Raw genomic sequence first — 15,416 nt, forward strand, 5'->3', positions numbered from 1 at the left:
ATCACGTTATTTGCTTTTATTCTTATTGAGCTGCAGGCATTCTTTATTTATTTTGGGTATTAATTACTTATCAGATACATGGTTTGCAAATATTTCTCGCATTCAGTATTCTACCTTTTCATTTTGTTTATGGTTTCCTTTATTGTGCAGAAGCTTTGTGGTTTGATGTAGTCATACTTGTCTACTTTTGCATTTGTTGCCTATGCTTTTATTTTTATATCCAAGAAATCATTGCCAAGACCAATGTCAAGAAACTTGTAGAACTTTTATTGTTTTAAGTCTTATCCCTAAGTCTTTAATCCACTTTTGTATTGATTTTTGTATATGGTGTGAGATAAGGGTCAAATTTCATTCTTCTCAATATTTGTTGAAGAGATTATTCTTTCCCTGTTGTGTATTGGCACCATTGTCAAAGATTAGTTGATCATATATGTGTGAATTTATTTCTGGTCTCTCTATTCCATTCCATTGGTCTGTGTGTTTATCTTTATGCCAGTAGCATAATATTTGATTACTGTAGCTTTATAATATATTTTGAAATCAGAAAGTGTGATGGCTCCAGATTTGTCATTCTTTCTCAAGTTTGCTTTGGCTATTTGGGGTCTTTTGAAGTGTTTCCATATAAATTTTAGGATTGTTTTTCTACTTCTATAAAAAAAGACATTGGGATTTTGATGGGGATTGTACTGAATCTACAGATCACTTTGGGGAGTATGGATATTGTGCAATAGTAAATCTTCCAATCCATGGACATAGGATGTCTTTGCAATTATTTATATCTTCTTTCATTTCTTCCATTGGTTTTTACAGTTTTAAATATGTGTCTCTGATTTCCTCAATTAAGTTTATTCCTAAGTATTTTACTCTTATTGATGATATTATAAATGGAACTGCTGCCTAATTTCCATTTCTGGTAGTTCATTTTAAGTATATAGAGATGTAACTTATTTTTGTATATTAAATTTTTATCCTGCAAATTTACTCAATTTGTTTATTAGTTCTAACATGTTTTTAGTAGAGTCTAAGGTTTGCTACATATAAAATCAAGTCATCTGCAAAGAGAGACAATTTTTACTTCTTCCTTTTCTGTTTATATGCCTTTTAATTTCTTTTTCTTGTCTAATTGCTCTGGCTACGACTTACAATACTATTTTGAATAGAAGTTGCATTTTGTTCCTGATCTTAAAGGAAAATCTTCCTGTTTTATGTCATTGAGGATAAGGTGAGCTGTGAGATTCATATATATTGCCTTTCTTATGTGAAGCAGCTTCCTTTTATAGTCAGTTTGTTGAGTGACTTTAATCATGAAAGGGTTTGAATTTGGTAATGCATTTTCTGCATCTAACGAGATGATCATGTGATGTGCATCCTTCATTTTGTTAATGTGGTGTAACACATATTGATTTTCACATGTTGGACCATTCTTGCACCCCAGGGATAAATCCCACCTGGTCATAGTGGATGAGCCTTTTCATGTGCTCTTGAATTTTGTGTGCTAGCACTTTATTGAGGATTTTTTTTTTTAAAGATTTTATTTTTTCATTTTTCTCCCCAAAGACCCCCAGTACATAGTTGTATATTCTTCTTTGTGGATCCTTCTAGTTGTGGCATGTGGGATGCTGCCTCAGCGTGGTCTGATGAGCAGTGCTGTGTCCGTGCCCAGGATTCGAACTAACGAAACACTGGGCCGCCTGCAGCGGAGTGCGCGAACTTAACCACTCGGCCACGGGGCCAGCCCCCACTTTATTGAGGATTTTTGAATCTATGTTCATCAGAAATATTGGCTTGTAGTTATCTCTACTTGACATATTCTATCTGGCTTAGGAAACGGTGTAATAATGACCTAATAAAATGAATTTAGAAGTATTCTCTTCTCTAAAAACTTTTGGAAGACTTTGAGAAGGACTGACGTTAATTCTTTAAATATTTCGTATAATTAACCAGTGGAGCCATCGTCTTTACAATTCCCCCTAGATTTATTCCTTGAAACATGAGTTAGTTTTAAGTGTTATTTAGTTTCTAGATATTTGGAGTTTTTTCTGGAGGTCTCTCTTTTGATTTGTAATTTAATTCCACTGTTGTCAGAGAATACACTTTGTGGAATTTGAATGCTTTTACACTCAGACTTGTTTTATGGCTCAGAATATAGTTAATCTGACGAACATCCACCACGCACTCAAAAAGAATGTGTATTTTGCGATTGTTAGGTAGAATGTTCGGTAGATGTCTATTAGGTTGCAGTGGTTTATAGTTTTATAAATCCTCAATTACCTTGTTGATCTATTGATTATTCATTCTATTGGTTATTATTGAAGCATTGCTCAAGTCCTCCATATTCTTGTTGATCTTCTGTTTATTTGTTCTCCAAATTATTGAGAGAGGAATATCAAAATATCCTACTATAGTTGTATATTTATCTATTTCTCCTTGCATTCTTTCAGTTTTTGCATCGTATACTTTGAAATGCTGTTATTAAGAGTATAAAATCTCAGAATTTCTATTCCATTTTAATAAACTCTTTAATCATTACAAAATGAATCTCTTTATTCCTGGTAAACTTTAATTTAACATCTAGTCTGCCTAATATTAATATAGCCACTCCAGATTTCTTTTCATTAGTGCTAGCAAGTTATATTCATTTCTATCATTTTAGTTTTATCCTATTTGTCTCCTTATGTTTAATAAAGATTTATTGTACATAGCATGTAGTAATGTTTTGCTTGTTTATCCAACATGATAATCTCTACCTTTTAATTGGGGTATTTAGACTATTTACAGTTAATGAAATTTTTATATGTCCCAGTTTAAATCTATCATCTCCTTAAGTGTTTTCTATTTTTACCATATATTACTTGTTTCCTTTTTTCTCTTTTTTATACCTACTTTAGAATTAAGTGAATTTTTTTATCTTTTGGTTTAATCTCCTATGTTAGTTCCCTACTACTGCTGTAACAAATAACACAATTAGTGGATTGAAACAATGCAAGTTTATCATTTAACCATTTTGTAGGCTAGAAGTCCAACATGAGACTCACTGGATTAAAAATCAAGGTTTTCCTTTTTGGAGGCTCCAGAGGAAAATCCATTTCCTTGACTCTTCATGTTCAAGAGGCTACCTTTATTATTTAACTCATGGATGCTTTCTTCCATCTTCAAAGTCAGCAACATTGTATCTCTCTGAACACTTTTCCATGGTCAAATATTCCTCTCTCTTCTTATGCCTCCTTCTTCCACTTAAGAATCTTTGTTATTGCTTTGAGCCCACCTAGATAATCCAGGATAATTTCGTTATTTTAAAGGCAGATAATTAGCAAACTTAACGTCGTCTATAACTTTAATTTTCCTTTGACACTTAAGCTAATATATTCACAGGTTTTGGGATTAAGAAATGGGCATCTTTTAGCACGGTGGGAATGGGGAGGAGATTTACTCCATCTACCACTTCTCCTTTGATAGATTACTAACTATAACCCTTTCTTTTTTCGTTATTTTAGTGGTTGATTTGGGGTTTATAGTATACATCTTCAATTTACCACATTATAACTTCAAATAACATTATATCATTTTCCATGCAATATAAGAATCTGACAACATGATTCCATTTCTCCCAATTTAGCATTTGTGCTATTATTGTTATATATTTTATATTATTGTTAGTCAATCATCTTTTTAAAAGTTTTAAATAATAAAAATATTGCTTTTATCAATGTCATTAAAATTTCTGTTGCTCTTCATTCCTTCGTGTGGATCTCTATTTCCATCTATATCACTTTCCTCTTACCTGATACACGGTGGTTTCACTGTAATATTCACTGAATTGTGCACTTGAGATTTGTGCATTCCTTGTATATGCATTTTGATTTAATTTAAATTGTTTAATATGACTTGAAATATATAATAAGAAAGTGCAGGTAATCCATGGACTAGAGTTTTGTATATACAGGGATATATTACATTTTAGAGGGTGTATTGATAATGTAATACACAAGCCTTCAAAATGTGGGTAGATTCTAACTGAAATTCTACCTTTGGGAATTTGGATTTTCATAAACATATTTTTATAATAATTTTTTTGTGAAATTTATTCATAATTTTTAAAAATGAGAAAAATATCAATTTTAAAACTTTGTATAACCATCCGGTTACTTATTATAAAGACATTTTAATAATAGAGAAAATTATTATTAAATTTTAAAATTTACAGTTATTTGGAATTATCATGGAATAATCAAAGAAACATAAAGCAAAACACTCAAAATGATGTATATTCATAAATTCATCAAAATAACTATGGCATATTGTTATGAAAAAGTAAACGTAAAATATATTTCTGCACTTATTAGTCCTATAAACATAGAAATATATGCGATTGAAACAAGAAATTGATTATATATTTATAGTCCAATATCTAATAAGTCAATTTATATGTATTTTATATTTTAATACAAATATAGAAGCACATTAGGTTGAACCATATGAAATTCTCAGTGGTCGGGTCTTTTTCTCCTTAAACAAGGGCAATTATATTTTTTTAACTCCTTCATATAAAGCAGTGTTACATTTACCTGAAATGATTGAAAAGATATATTCAAAATATTAAAAGTAAGCATACTAACTTGTAATTATTGATATCTTTCTTTTTTTTGGTTATCTATATTTTAAGTAAATTTAATATAAATAATTTTTTTAAAAGACAATGATATTTTATGATCACTTAGCTGACGTAAAGAATGAGAACAAAATAGAGATCTATTGGTTCCTTACCAACTGACTTTCATTGTTCTGAAGTAAAGTGTGTCTGACGTTGTTGTTGAATCTGCATGTCTCTAAGGAATTGTCCGCACTGTTGCATCCTTCAAGAATCTTGCTGAAGTGACTTACACAAGGGATTCATTAGTGGCTTTTTAACCTGAGACACCAAGAACCCTTTTGTTTATATGCCTAGTTTCAGTCTTGTCAACAATACCCTTTGCCAGAAAAAGGCAATTTTATCAGGGTAAAATTAAAGTTATGAGAATTATCAATTCTTCAAACCAAAGAGAGTTCCTCATCATCTAGAAGTTTTTGAGTAGTATTTTACTTCCAAGCGGAGAGAGAACTACAAGATATTTCCTACATTAAAAACAGAAAAGGCCTCAGTGAGAAAATATTTACAATGTTTTGGAAGTCAAAAGCTCACAGAGATCTAGCCGTCTCAGAGCACCAGAGAAGATGATTATGAGGTCATGAATAAGAAAGACCAGAAAGCCACATACAAGCTTTTGTTAGCACTTTCCTCTTCACCTTTTTAACTTTCAGTACTTGTGTGGTTGATCAATCAGCTGAAGCTGTTATTGGCACTCAAAAAAGTAAGTGTGATTTTTTGATTTCACTTATTTTTCCCTTTGAGGGATCTAGATGACAATTTCCTTTGAGTAACAGGTTTGATCTATTTTTACCAATATTGTGGTGAAAAAGCTGTTTAAATAATTTTAAGAAGTCATAAGTTTTTACTGATTAAAATGTTTTCATTAAAGGTGCATAATATTTGTGTAGATAGGTCACCATACTATAATTTGATTAGATAGACAAATATGGATATAGATATAGATATTTAATGATATACTACCTAACTCAAAACTATTTAGCGACCCATGAGCTCTTCTAGAATGAAAAAAATCTCTGAAAGCCGATAAAGCACATATAATTCAGTCAGTCACATTTCAGAGTCAATCATTTTCCAAAACGTTGCCTCTAAATAAGTTTGGAAATAAAAGAAAGGAAAAGAAAAGGAAAAGAAAGCTTTGTTGGATATTGTCCAGACCATTCAGGGCTGAAAACGTTACCACATGATGCTCTAGGAACTTGCAGGTTGAGGACAAGATGATGGAGAGAATGTGAGTGGCTTGTAGAGCTAGGAGCTTCAAGTACATCACAGAGTGGCCTGGGGAGTGTGACAGCTCAGCAGGAAACTATGCCCCTAGGTCAGTCCTCCCTCCCTAATGTAACAGCACTTTTAACTATGGGAACTAGAGACAGAGTGCAAATTGACAGGCCAATATCAATAGAAAAGCTACATTTTAAAGTAACCAATTAAAACCATTCGTATAACAAACTAAATAGAATCTCCAGGGAAAATTGCTTTAAGCTCATCAATTTAAGAAAACCATGACCCCTGGAGACACTTATTCATGACTGAAATTTTTGATTAGATGCTATTATAAATAATTGATGATAACCTAGGAACTATTATGGAGCCGCTATGGTCCAAAACCTGGATTTACAAAGTCCTTAAGCTTCTTTTTATTAGTGTATTACAAAAGGTACACCTTGATAAGGTATAATAGGCCACAACAAAGAGAAAACTCCCTAGGGAAAACTTTATCTGCATAAGGCAGGGAGGAGAAAAATAATTATGTTTTATGTGAAAATCTTATGCACAAGCTGAACTGGTAACTTTTTCATGGGTGATTTCAGAGCCACTGAAAATTCCTACACCAAAGTTCCAATACCTTTTAAAACTTAAAAAAAAAGAAGTAGAATACATTAGTGTTTTTCTTGTAAGCAAAATCAAAGAGTCATACAGTGAACTTGAAGTATAATATTGATAAAAAAGTATTATGGATGCCACTTTGGTAACATCATTCAAAGCTTTTAAAAATTAAGCACATTCTTGGCCTAGAAATTCCACTGATATTATGACAAATGTGAAATGTTTGTACAAAGATGCGATTGAAAAACTCCTTGTATAATTTTTAGAGGCTAAAACAAAGGGGAATCTAAAAACTGTAATTAGTCATGGTGGAAAAACCAGGTGCATTGTCACATTAAAAATGAAGATTTTGTGGGAGAAAAACACAGAAACACAATGGAGATGAGTTGTAAAATATGACAATAAATATACACAAAACCTGAAGTTGAATAGATGCATATCTTTCACTATTGAGATGTAAATGGGGCACAAAATGTTTTAAGGATAATAGGTGACAAGTGATGTAGTCGGTTACATGTTACAGATTTATTAATCACTTTAGTGTATAAAAATTCTGGGTACAATCACAGAAGACAAAATTGGAAAAGATATGCCCCAAAATATTTGGATTAGTTATTTCTACCCTATGTGATTGTACATCTTTTTCTTTTGGCTTATGAGATTAAGGCCTTTCAATGATACACATTATTTCCATAGTAGAATCATAAAGAAGAAAAAGGATGCCTTGTAATTTTCCAAATATTTTACTTGATAGAAAGAATAACCTACACTTTCATCTAAAAATATGGTCCTATTTTTTGCCCTAGGAACTTGTGTCTGCTATTTGCATTGCATCCTCCTGTATTTGAGAACAGGTTTCCTACTGTTCTCTGAGAAACACAGAAATGTTTCATCATGTCTTTGATATCTGGGTCTCCAAAGACATATAAATAAGGTTATTAGTTTATTCGTATGTTTAACAATACAAATGTTAAATTTGATATTGTAAGAATATCAACATTTACAAATCAAGAGAATTTACCATGTCCCCAAGCCCTTTGAAATAAACTTCTTTTTAAATTATGGAGGGTATAAGAAATTATTTATAGACTTATAATTGCAAAAAGTCAACCAAAATGGAAAATTTTCCAATTATTGAAGAAGAAAATTCATGAAGAAGTAGGCAATTATTCTTTTGCTCTTTAGTAAGGTGTCACACTCAATATTTCCTCATTTGAAGTAAATTATGAACTGAAATGATTTCTGTGTATATTATATAGTATCAGAGAACCATTAGAGAGAGGCAGAGGAGGGAGCCAGAAACTCAATGCTCCTTTTTAGAAAACAAAACTATCTTGGTCACAGTGCTGAAACAGACACCTCACTTTAAAAATAGATCAAGAAAGACTGTTTAATGGCAATGCAACTATTTGTCATGTAGCTTTATTTTTTCAAGTTCCAAAATTTCCAGCAGGAACAAAAAAACTAATGAAGATTTAGTATCAACTAGTAAATAGAGAAGTTTATTGGGTATAAATACAAGTGATATTACAGTACATGTGTGAGTCAATACTAATTGTATAAATAATTGAATCTAAGATGTACATTAAGAATGCAAATATGTAGCAAGAAATATAGTGAAGGAAAAAATTCTATATTTTATGCCTTATAATATTTATAGCTAAACATCTGTAAAGATATCTTTCCCATAACTACACAAAATCTTACACAATGAGGAATTAAGTCAAACAGTATAGGCAATATTAATTAGAAATTTAAAGAAGAAATTATAAGGGAAAGTTTGCTTAGATTTACTAATCACTGCTTGTCATGTCTGGAGTTTTTAAATTATTGCTTTTTTGAGTTATAATTCATATACAATAAAATGCAAGTATATTGTGTTCTCTTGTATAAGATTTGACTATTGTAACACCAAAGCAACTCATCATCCAAAAGAAGATATGGACTTCTCCCACAAGGGAAAGCTCCCTCAGGCCACTGTTTTGACAGCAGTCTCCCACCTGCCCATAAGAGACAATTACTGTCCTGATTGTTATCCAAAGATATGTTTTGCCTGTTGATTAACTTCATGTAAATAGAATCATATGGTATTTTTCTGACTCAGTGTTTTCACTCAGCATAATGGTATTGAGATTCACCAGTTTTGTTGCATATATCAGTAGGTTCTTCTTTTAAATTACTGAGCATATTCCATTGTACAAATGTACCACTATTTGTTTATACACTCACCTTTGGATGGAAGGAAATTTCCAGTTTGGGGTCATTAAGAATAAGGTGACTATGAGTATTCTTGTACAAGTGTGTTATAGGCAAATATTTTCATTTCTTTCAGTAAAAACCACGGAGAAGAATTCTGGGCAGTATGTTAGGTGTTTGTTTAACCTTATAAGATATTACTAAAGAGTTTCCCAAAGTGATTGTACCATTTCTATTCTAATGAGAAAATGCTAGAGTTTCAGTTACTGTAAATCTTCATCAACATTTAGTGTTGCCAGTCTGTAAGATTTTAGCCTTGCTAGTGAGTGTGAAAGGGGATTTCATTGTGATTTTAATTCACATTTCTCTGGTGACTTATGATGTTGGCAATTTTTCATGTGCTTATGAGTCATTCATGTGTCATCTGTTGTGGTGTACCCAAGTATTTTGCCCATTTTGATTGAGTTGTATTTTGATATTTGATATATTGAAGCTCTTTATATATTCTCAGTGCAGTCTTTTGTGAGATATATAAGGTGCAAATATTTTCCCAGATTCACTTGCCTGTTTATTTCCTTAATGATGTATTTTGTGGAGGAAAAATTTATCATTTTGATGTTACCTAATTTATAGGGTTTTTCTTTTCCTTTATGGTTAGCACTTTTTGTGTTCTGTTCAAGAAATCTTGCCTACTTTGAGGTCATGAAGATTTTCTCCTATATTTTCTTATAAAAGTTTATCATTCCATATTTTAGGTTTAGCTTTGTTATACATCCTAAATTACCTCTTGGAAATGGAGTGTGATCAAAGTTGTTTATTTTTATTCCCCTTATGCACATCTAATTTTTCTAGCACTACTTGTTCAAATTCTTTTTTCTTTCCTCACTTAATTGACTGAGTCCACATGGGTGTAAATGTGAAATCTCTAGGTTATCCCATTGATCTATTTTCTATCCTCAGTATAGGCTTGATTTTATAGCAAATCTTCAAATAAAGTAGCAAAGGACATGTAATTAGTTCTCAGTTTTTCAATATTAATCTAGCACTTATGGATATATGGCATTTTCTTATAGAATTTTAGAATTAGTTTGTCCATTTCTTCAAAACCCCTGCTGTATTTTGCAGTGACATTCCATCGAATCTATGGAACAACATGGAAAGAACTCTCATCTTAACAATAAACAGTCTTCCAATTCATGAACATGATATATCTATTTTAGGTTTTCACTAATTTCTGCAGCTAGGATTTATAGCCTTGCATATCTTTTATTTGCCTTATTCCTAAGTATTTGTTGTTATTGATGTCATTTTAAACAGCATTTTTTAAAAAATTTCCAATTATTCGTTGCTAGTATATAGAAATAAAATTAAAGTTGTTCATTGACCTTGCATTCTGGAACCTTTGATAAATTCACTTATTAATTCAAGAAAGTTATTCTTGTATAGCTTCCATAGGAGTTTTCTAAGTAAAATATGATCTTATATGTGGGAAATGACAATTGTACTTCTTTATTTCTAATCTTTATGTTAATCATTTAAAGAAAATAAATAAATAGATAGAAGGATGGATGAAGAGAGAGAAAGAGAGATTCTAAGAAAATAGAGCTTTGTATATTTCCAAATCCTGATGCTCTTCGTTTCTGCATACATTCCATCTAGCATCATACATTTTCAGCATTAAGAACTTTTTAGCATTCTTTTAAGTGTAGCTCTACTGGAAATAATTTATCTCAGTTTTTTCTGTATAAAAACATCTTATTTTGCCTTGATATCCGATAGACATATTTGCTGAATAAAGAGTTTTTTGTTGTCGTTCCTTTCAGGATTATAATGATGTCATTCCATTGTCTGGTGAATTTTCTTTGCTTTTCAGTCCACTCCCAGCTTTCTGGATCCTCGGAGGTTTTCTCTGCCCTACTGGACTTCCCCATCTTTGGAGATTGTCTATCCTGCATCCTGTGTAGATTTAGAATGCTTGGGAAAGTTTCTCTCGGCTTTCTGCCCCATGCCTCATCCTTCTCTGTTTGAAATATTGAAATTTATTCAGAGGACACTTGACTTGTATTTGGGACCATATTTGTTCCTTCTCCAAAGCTTTGATATACTACCTTGAGTACCTGGGGCGGACTTGTGGGAAAGAATTGCAAGCGAAAATTCACTCTGACTGGGGAACCTTGGAATTCCAATCTGTCACAAAAGCCCTTATGCAGCCACTAAAAGTTCATTAACATTTTGCCTGGTTTATTTATAGTCTTAACTGTGGCAAATCCTTCTACCTTCATCCCCTCTGCTATAGATGAGAGTAGTTGAGAATCATTTCTCTCTTGTGAAGAATGTATTACTTTATGTGGTTTATTTTATTTAGGTTTCTTTGGATCCTCAGATCTCTGAAAGAATTTTTCAGACTATGATTTTGTTACTAATCTGGTTCATTTTTGATGCAGAAGTGAGAGCAACAGAGAGTGAGTCTCTACACCCTAACAAGAGAGGATATCACACTACTTACCTCTGATATTACTCTATGCATTTGAAATGTATCTGAATTTTTCTTGAAAATACTAAAAAAACTGGAGATCAAAGATGAGAAACCACACAATAACATCCTTCATTCTCCTTGGACTTACAGATGACCCTCAGCTTCAAGTTCTAATTTTTGTGTTTCTGTTTCTGACTTACATTTTGAGTATAACTGGGAATTTGACCATCATATCTCTTACTTTAATGGACTCTCATCTTAAAACACCCATGTACTTTTTCCTACAGAATTTTTCCTTATTAGAAATTGCATTTACATCTGCTTGTATTCCTAGATATTTATACAACATAACAACAGGTGACAGGTCAATTACTTATAATATCTGTGTTATTCAAGTGTTTTTTATTGATGTATTTGGAGTGACAGAATTTCTTCTGTTGGCTGTCATGTCTTATGACCGCTATGTGGCCATCTGCAAACCTCTGCATTATGTAACCATCATGAACAATAGAGTCTGTGGAAGTCTTGTCATCTGCTGCTGGACAGCTGGTGTGTTGATCATACTGCCACCACTTATCATGATAGTAAATCTAGAATTCTGTGATTCTAATGTAATTGATTATTTTTTCTGTGATTCATCTCCTATCTTGAAGATTTCATGCACAGATACATGGCTTTTAGAGCAGATGGTGATAGTCTGTGCTGTATTGGCTTTCATCACTACCCTTCTGTGTGTTGTCATGTCTTACATGCACATTGTCAAAACCATTCTAAGATTCCCCTTGTCCCAGCAAAGGAAAAGGGCCTTTTCCACCTGTTCTTCTCACATGATTGTGGTTTCCATCACCTATGGAAGCTGTATCTTCATCTATGTCAAACCATCAGCAAAGGAATCAGTGACTATCAATAAGAGTGTGACAGTGCTAATGACATCCATTGCTCCCATGTTGAACCCATTCATTTACACTTTAAGAAACAAAACAAGTGAGACAAGCCTTCAATGACTCATTCAAAAGAATTGCATTACCCTCAAAGAAGTAAGAGAATGTTGAAATCTAGAAATCAAGTTTTCAAAAGATCAGAGATTCCTAAACTTAATTCTTTGTTACAGAATCATTTTATTTTCCTCATCTGTGCTGTAATTCAAGTTAACTCCCCCAAAACATCTTAAAGCCCAAATTTCAGTTAATTCTTATTCTTCTTATATATATACCTCTATTGAAATAACATCTTTTATCAGAAAACATGACTATATGTTCATAGGAAATATATTAATTGCTTTAGCTTCTATCCAGTTTAACCAAGACTAGAAAATACTACAAATTTTTTAATGATGGAAAATAAATATAACACACAACAAAACAAAAATTAGTGCCTAATTTATTAGAGATGTGTTTAGAACAAATTGACACTACTCTACCATAGAGAAGTTGGATTCAGAATCTAAAAAAAAATGAAGACCCAGCACCACTACCTCAGGTGTACATATATTTTAGGGTCTGGACAGTTGGGTGGAACTGAGCCCTATCATCCTGCCAAAAAGTCTTAATGATTGAGGTTGGCTAAACATGCAACAGTACTCAAACAGGCAAATGATCTGACCCTCCAGAATATTTTGGATATTTTCTCTATGCTTATCCAGATCCACTTTCAACCATTTTCCATTTTTTTCTATGCCTCAGGAGACTTTCCTTATGGATTTCATAAGTAGGTTCCTTTGACCTCTGGCTTCAAAGAAAGTGTAACTAAAGGAAATGTCTAATAAGAGATTAGAGTTTAGAAAGAGAGTGAGGTTGGGTACATATTTTGTTTGTTTATTCCTCTTGGAGTTGCCTGTGGTTGCCTGCATCCTTCTAGCAAAAGCCAGACTCATGTAATACAGCTCTCCTACAACTGGAGTCTCTTTCTCTATCTTCTAGTAACTGCTTCCTCATCTTTTCCCTTCAGGCAAAGGAGTATTAATGGCTCCCTATGTTTCTATATCTGCACTACTACATCGTCTCTTTTTGGTTTCCTTCAATACCAGAAAAATATTTCCGTAATGCAAATGCCAAGCCCAAATGGCATTCCAAACAGATTGCTCCAAATATTATCAATCTTATACAAGCTGTCCAAAGAATGGAAAAAAGAGCAAAACACACTCATTTTCTAGGCCCAGAATAATATTTTTTTTTGTTTTTTGAGGAAGATTAGCCCTGAGATAACATCCTCTACCAATCCTCCTCTTTTTGCTAAGGAAGACTGGCCCTGAGCTAACATCCGTGCTCATCTTCCTCTACTTTATATGTGGGACGCCTACCACAGCATGGCTTGCCAAGCGGCACATAGGTCCACACCCTGGGCCACTGAAGTAGAATGTGCAAATTTAACCTCTGTGCCACCAGGCAGGACACTGAATAATCTTTATATAAAAACTTGGTGAAGACATTAAAAGAAAGATACTGGCCAATCTTTCTCGTGATGATAGACACAATGATCCTAGTTAAAATATTAGTAAATTAGCAAATTGAATCCAGTAATATATGAAAATGATAATATATCATCATTAATTATTACCGAGAAATGCAAAGTTACAGACATGGACATTAGAAAAATGGTGAATGGGAGGTACCAGCCCTCATCTCCATACACAGATTTAACAATCATCTACAGATGGAAAGACCATTAAGAGCTTGATTTCAGGTGAGAGGTTACAGCATCTTGGTGATGCAGAGAAACAAAAAAAGATGCATTGAAAGGGTAAGAGGAACAGTTCATTTTACCCACATCACACCACCCAACAGGGCACAGCACAGTGCCAAGAGAAACATTAAGTTGAAAACTGTCACAAGACATAAAGAAGGTCACTTTTTAATGATAAAGGGTCAATTCAACAGGAACATATAACAATTATAAATATATATACACCCAACTATAGAACACCTAAATATATAAAGCAAACAATAACAGAATCAAAGGAGAAATATACAGCAATGCAATAATAGAAGGAGATTTCAAATACCCTTCTTTTAACAATGACAGCATATCCAGACAGAAAATCAGTAAGGAAACAGTGAACTTGAGCAACATTTTAGAACAAATGTATCTTACAGACACACACAGAACATCCACCCAAGTAGCAAAGTTCACATTCTTTTCAAGTGCACATTGAACATTCTCCAGGCGGATGACATGATAGGTCACACAACAAGTCTTAAGAATTTAACAAGATTGAATCATTCCAAGTATCTTTTCTGACAAAATAAGAATAAAAGTAGAAATCAATAACAAAAAGAAAATGGAAAAACTCGTAAATAGGGGAATTAACAACACACTCCTGACAACCATTGGGTCAAAGAAGAAATCAAATAGAAAATTAAAAAATATCTCAAGACAAACAAAACTGAAAATAAGACATCCCAATGCTTATGGTGATGCAGCAAAAGAAGCACCAAGTAGGAATTTTATAGTGATAAACGCCTCCATTAAAAGAGAAAATCTTAAATAAGCAATCAGTTGATATCATATCAAAGAACTAGAAAAAGAAGAACAAATTAAGCCCAAAGTTAGGAGAAGGCAGTAAATAATCAAGATTAGAGAAGAAATAAGTGAAATAGAGAAGAGAAAAAAAAGATGAAGCTAAGAGTTGATATTTTTTAAAAAGATAAACAAAGCACACAAACCCTTAGCTAGTCAACCAAGAAAAAAAGAGAGAAGTTACAAGTTAATAAAATTATAAAAGAAAGAGGAGACATTACAAATGATGCCAACAGAAATGTAAAGTATTATGAAAGACTATGATGAGCAATTATACACCAACAAATTGGACAACCTAAAGGAAACGGATAAATTCCCAGAAATATGTAACCCATCAAGACAGAATCAAGAAGCATAGTAAGGCTAAACAGAAGAAGAGATTGACTCAGTAATCCAAAACTTTCCAACACAGAAAAGCATAGGACAGACGGCTTCATGAGTGACTTCAACCAAACATTCGAAGAGGAATTAATACCAATTCCCCTTAAAGTCTTCTACAAAAAAGAATAAAATACTTAGAAATAAATTTAACCAAGGAGATGAAAGACTTGTATACTGAAAACTATAAAACACTGATGAAGGAAATTAAAGCAGACATCAATAAATGGAAAGACGTCTCATATTTGTGGACTACAAGACTTAGTACTGTTAAAATGTCCATACTACCCCAAAAACTCTATCAATTCAATGTAATGCCTATCAAAATCTCAGTGGCACTTTTTAGAGAAATATAAAAAACAATCCTAAAATTCATAT

General features: G+C 32.6%; 1 protein-coding gene across 1 annotated transcript; it reads left to right on the top strand.

Annotated features, from left to right (window-relative positions):
- The first annotated feature begins 11,248 nt into the window (after window positions 1-11,248).
- Window positions 11,249-12,148, top strand: LOC124226060 (olfactory receptor 6C2-like). Its single transcript, XM_046638866.1, has one exon. The coding sequence runs from the start codon at window positions 11,249-11,251 to the stop codon at window positions 12,146-12,148; it is 900 nt and encodes a 299-aa protein (XP_046494822.1).
- The last annotated feature ends 3,268 nt before the right edge of the window (window positions 12,149-15,416 follow it).

The sequence above is a fragment of the Equus quagga genome, chromosome 1 (genome assembly GCF_021613505.1).
Source record: "Equus quagga isolate Etosha38 chromosome 1, UCLA_HA_Equagga_1.0, whole genome shotgun sequence".
Classification (NCBI taxonomy): domain Eukaryota; kingdom Metazoa; phylum Chordata; class Mammalia; order Perissodactyla; family Equidae; genus Equus; species Equus quagga.

Excerpts from the sequence above, each read along its gene's own strand:
- LOC124226060 (XM_046638866.1), top strand. The coding sequence starts at position 11,249 with ATGAGAAACCACACAATAACATCCTTCATTCTCCTTGGACTTACAGAT.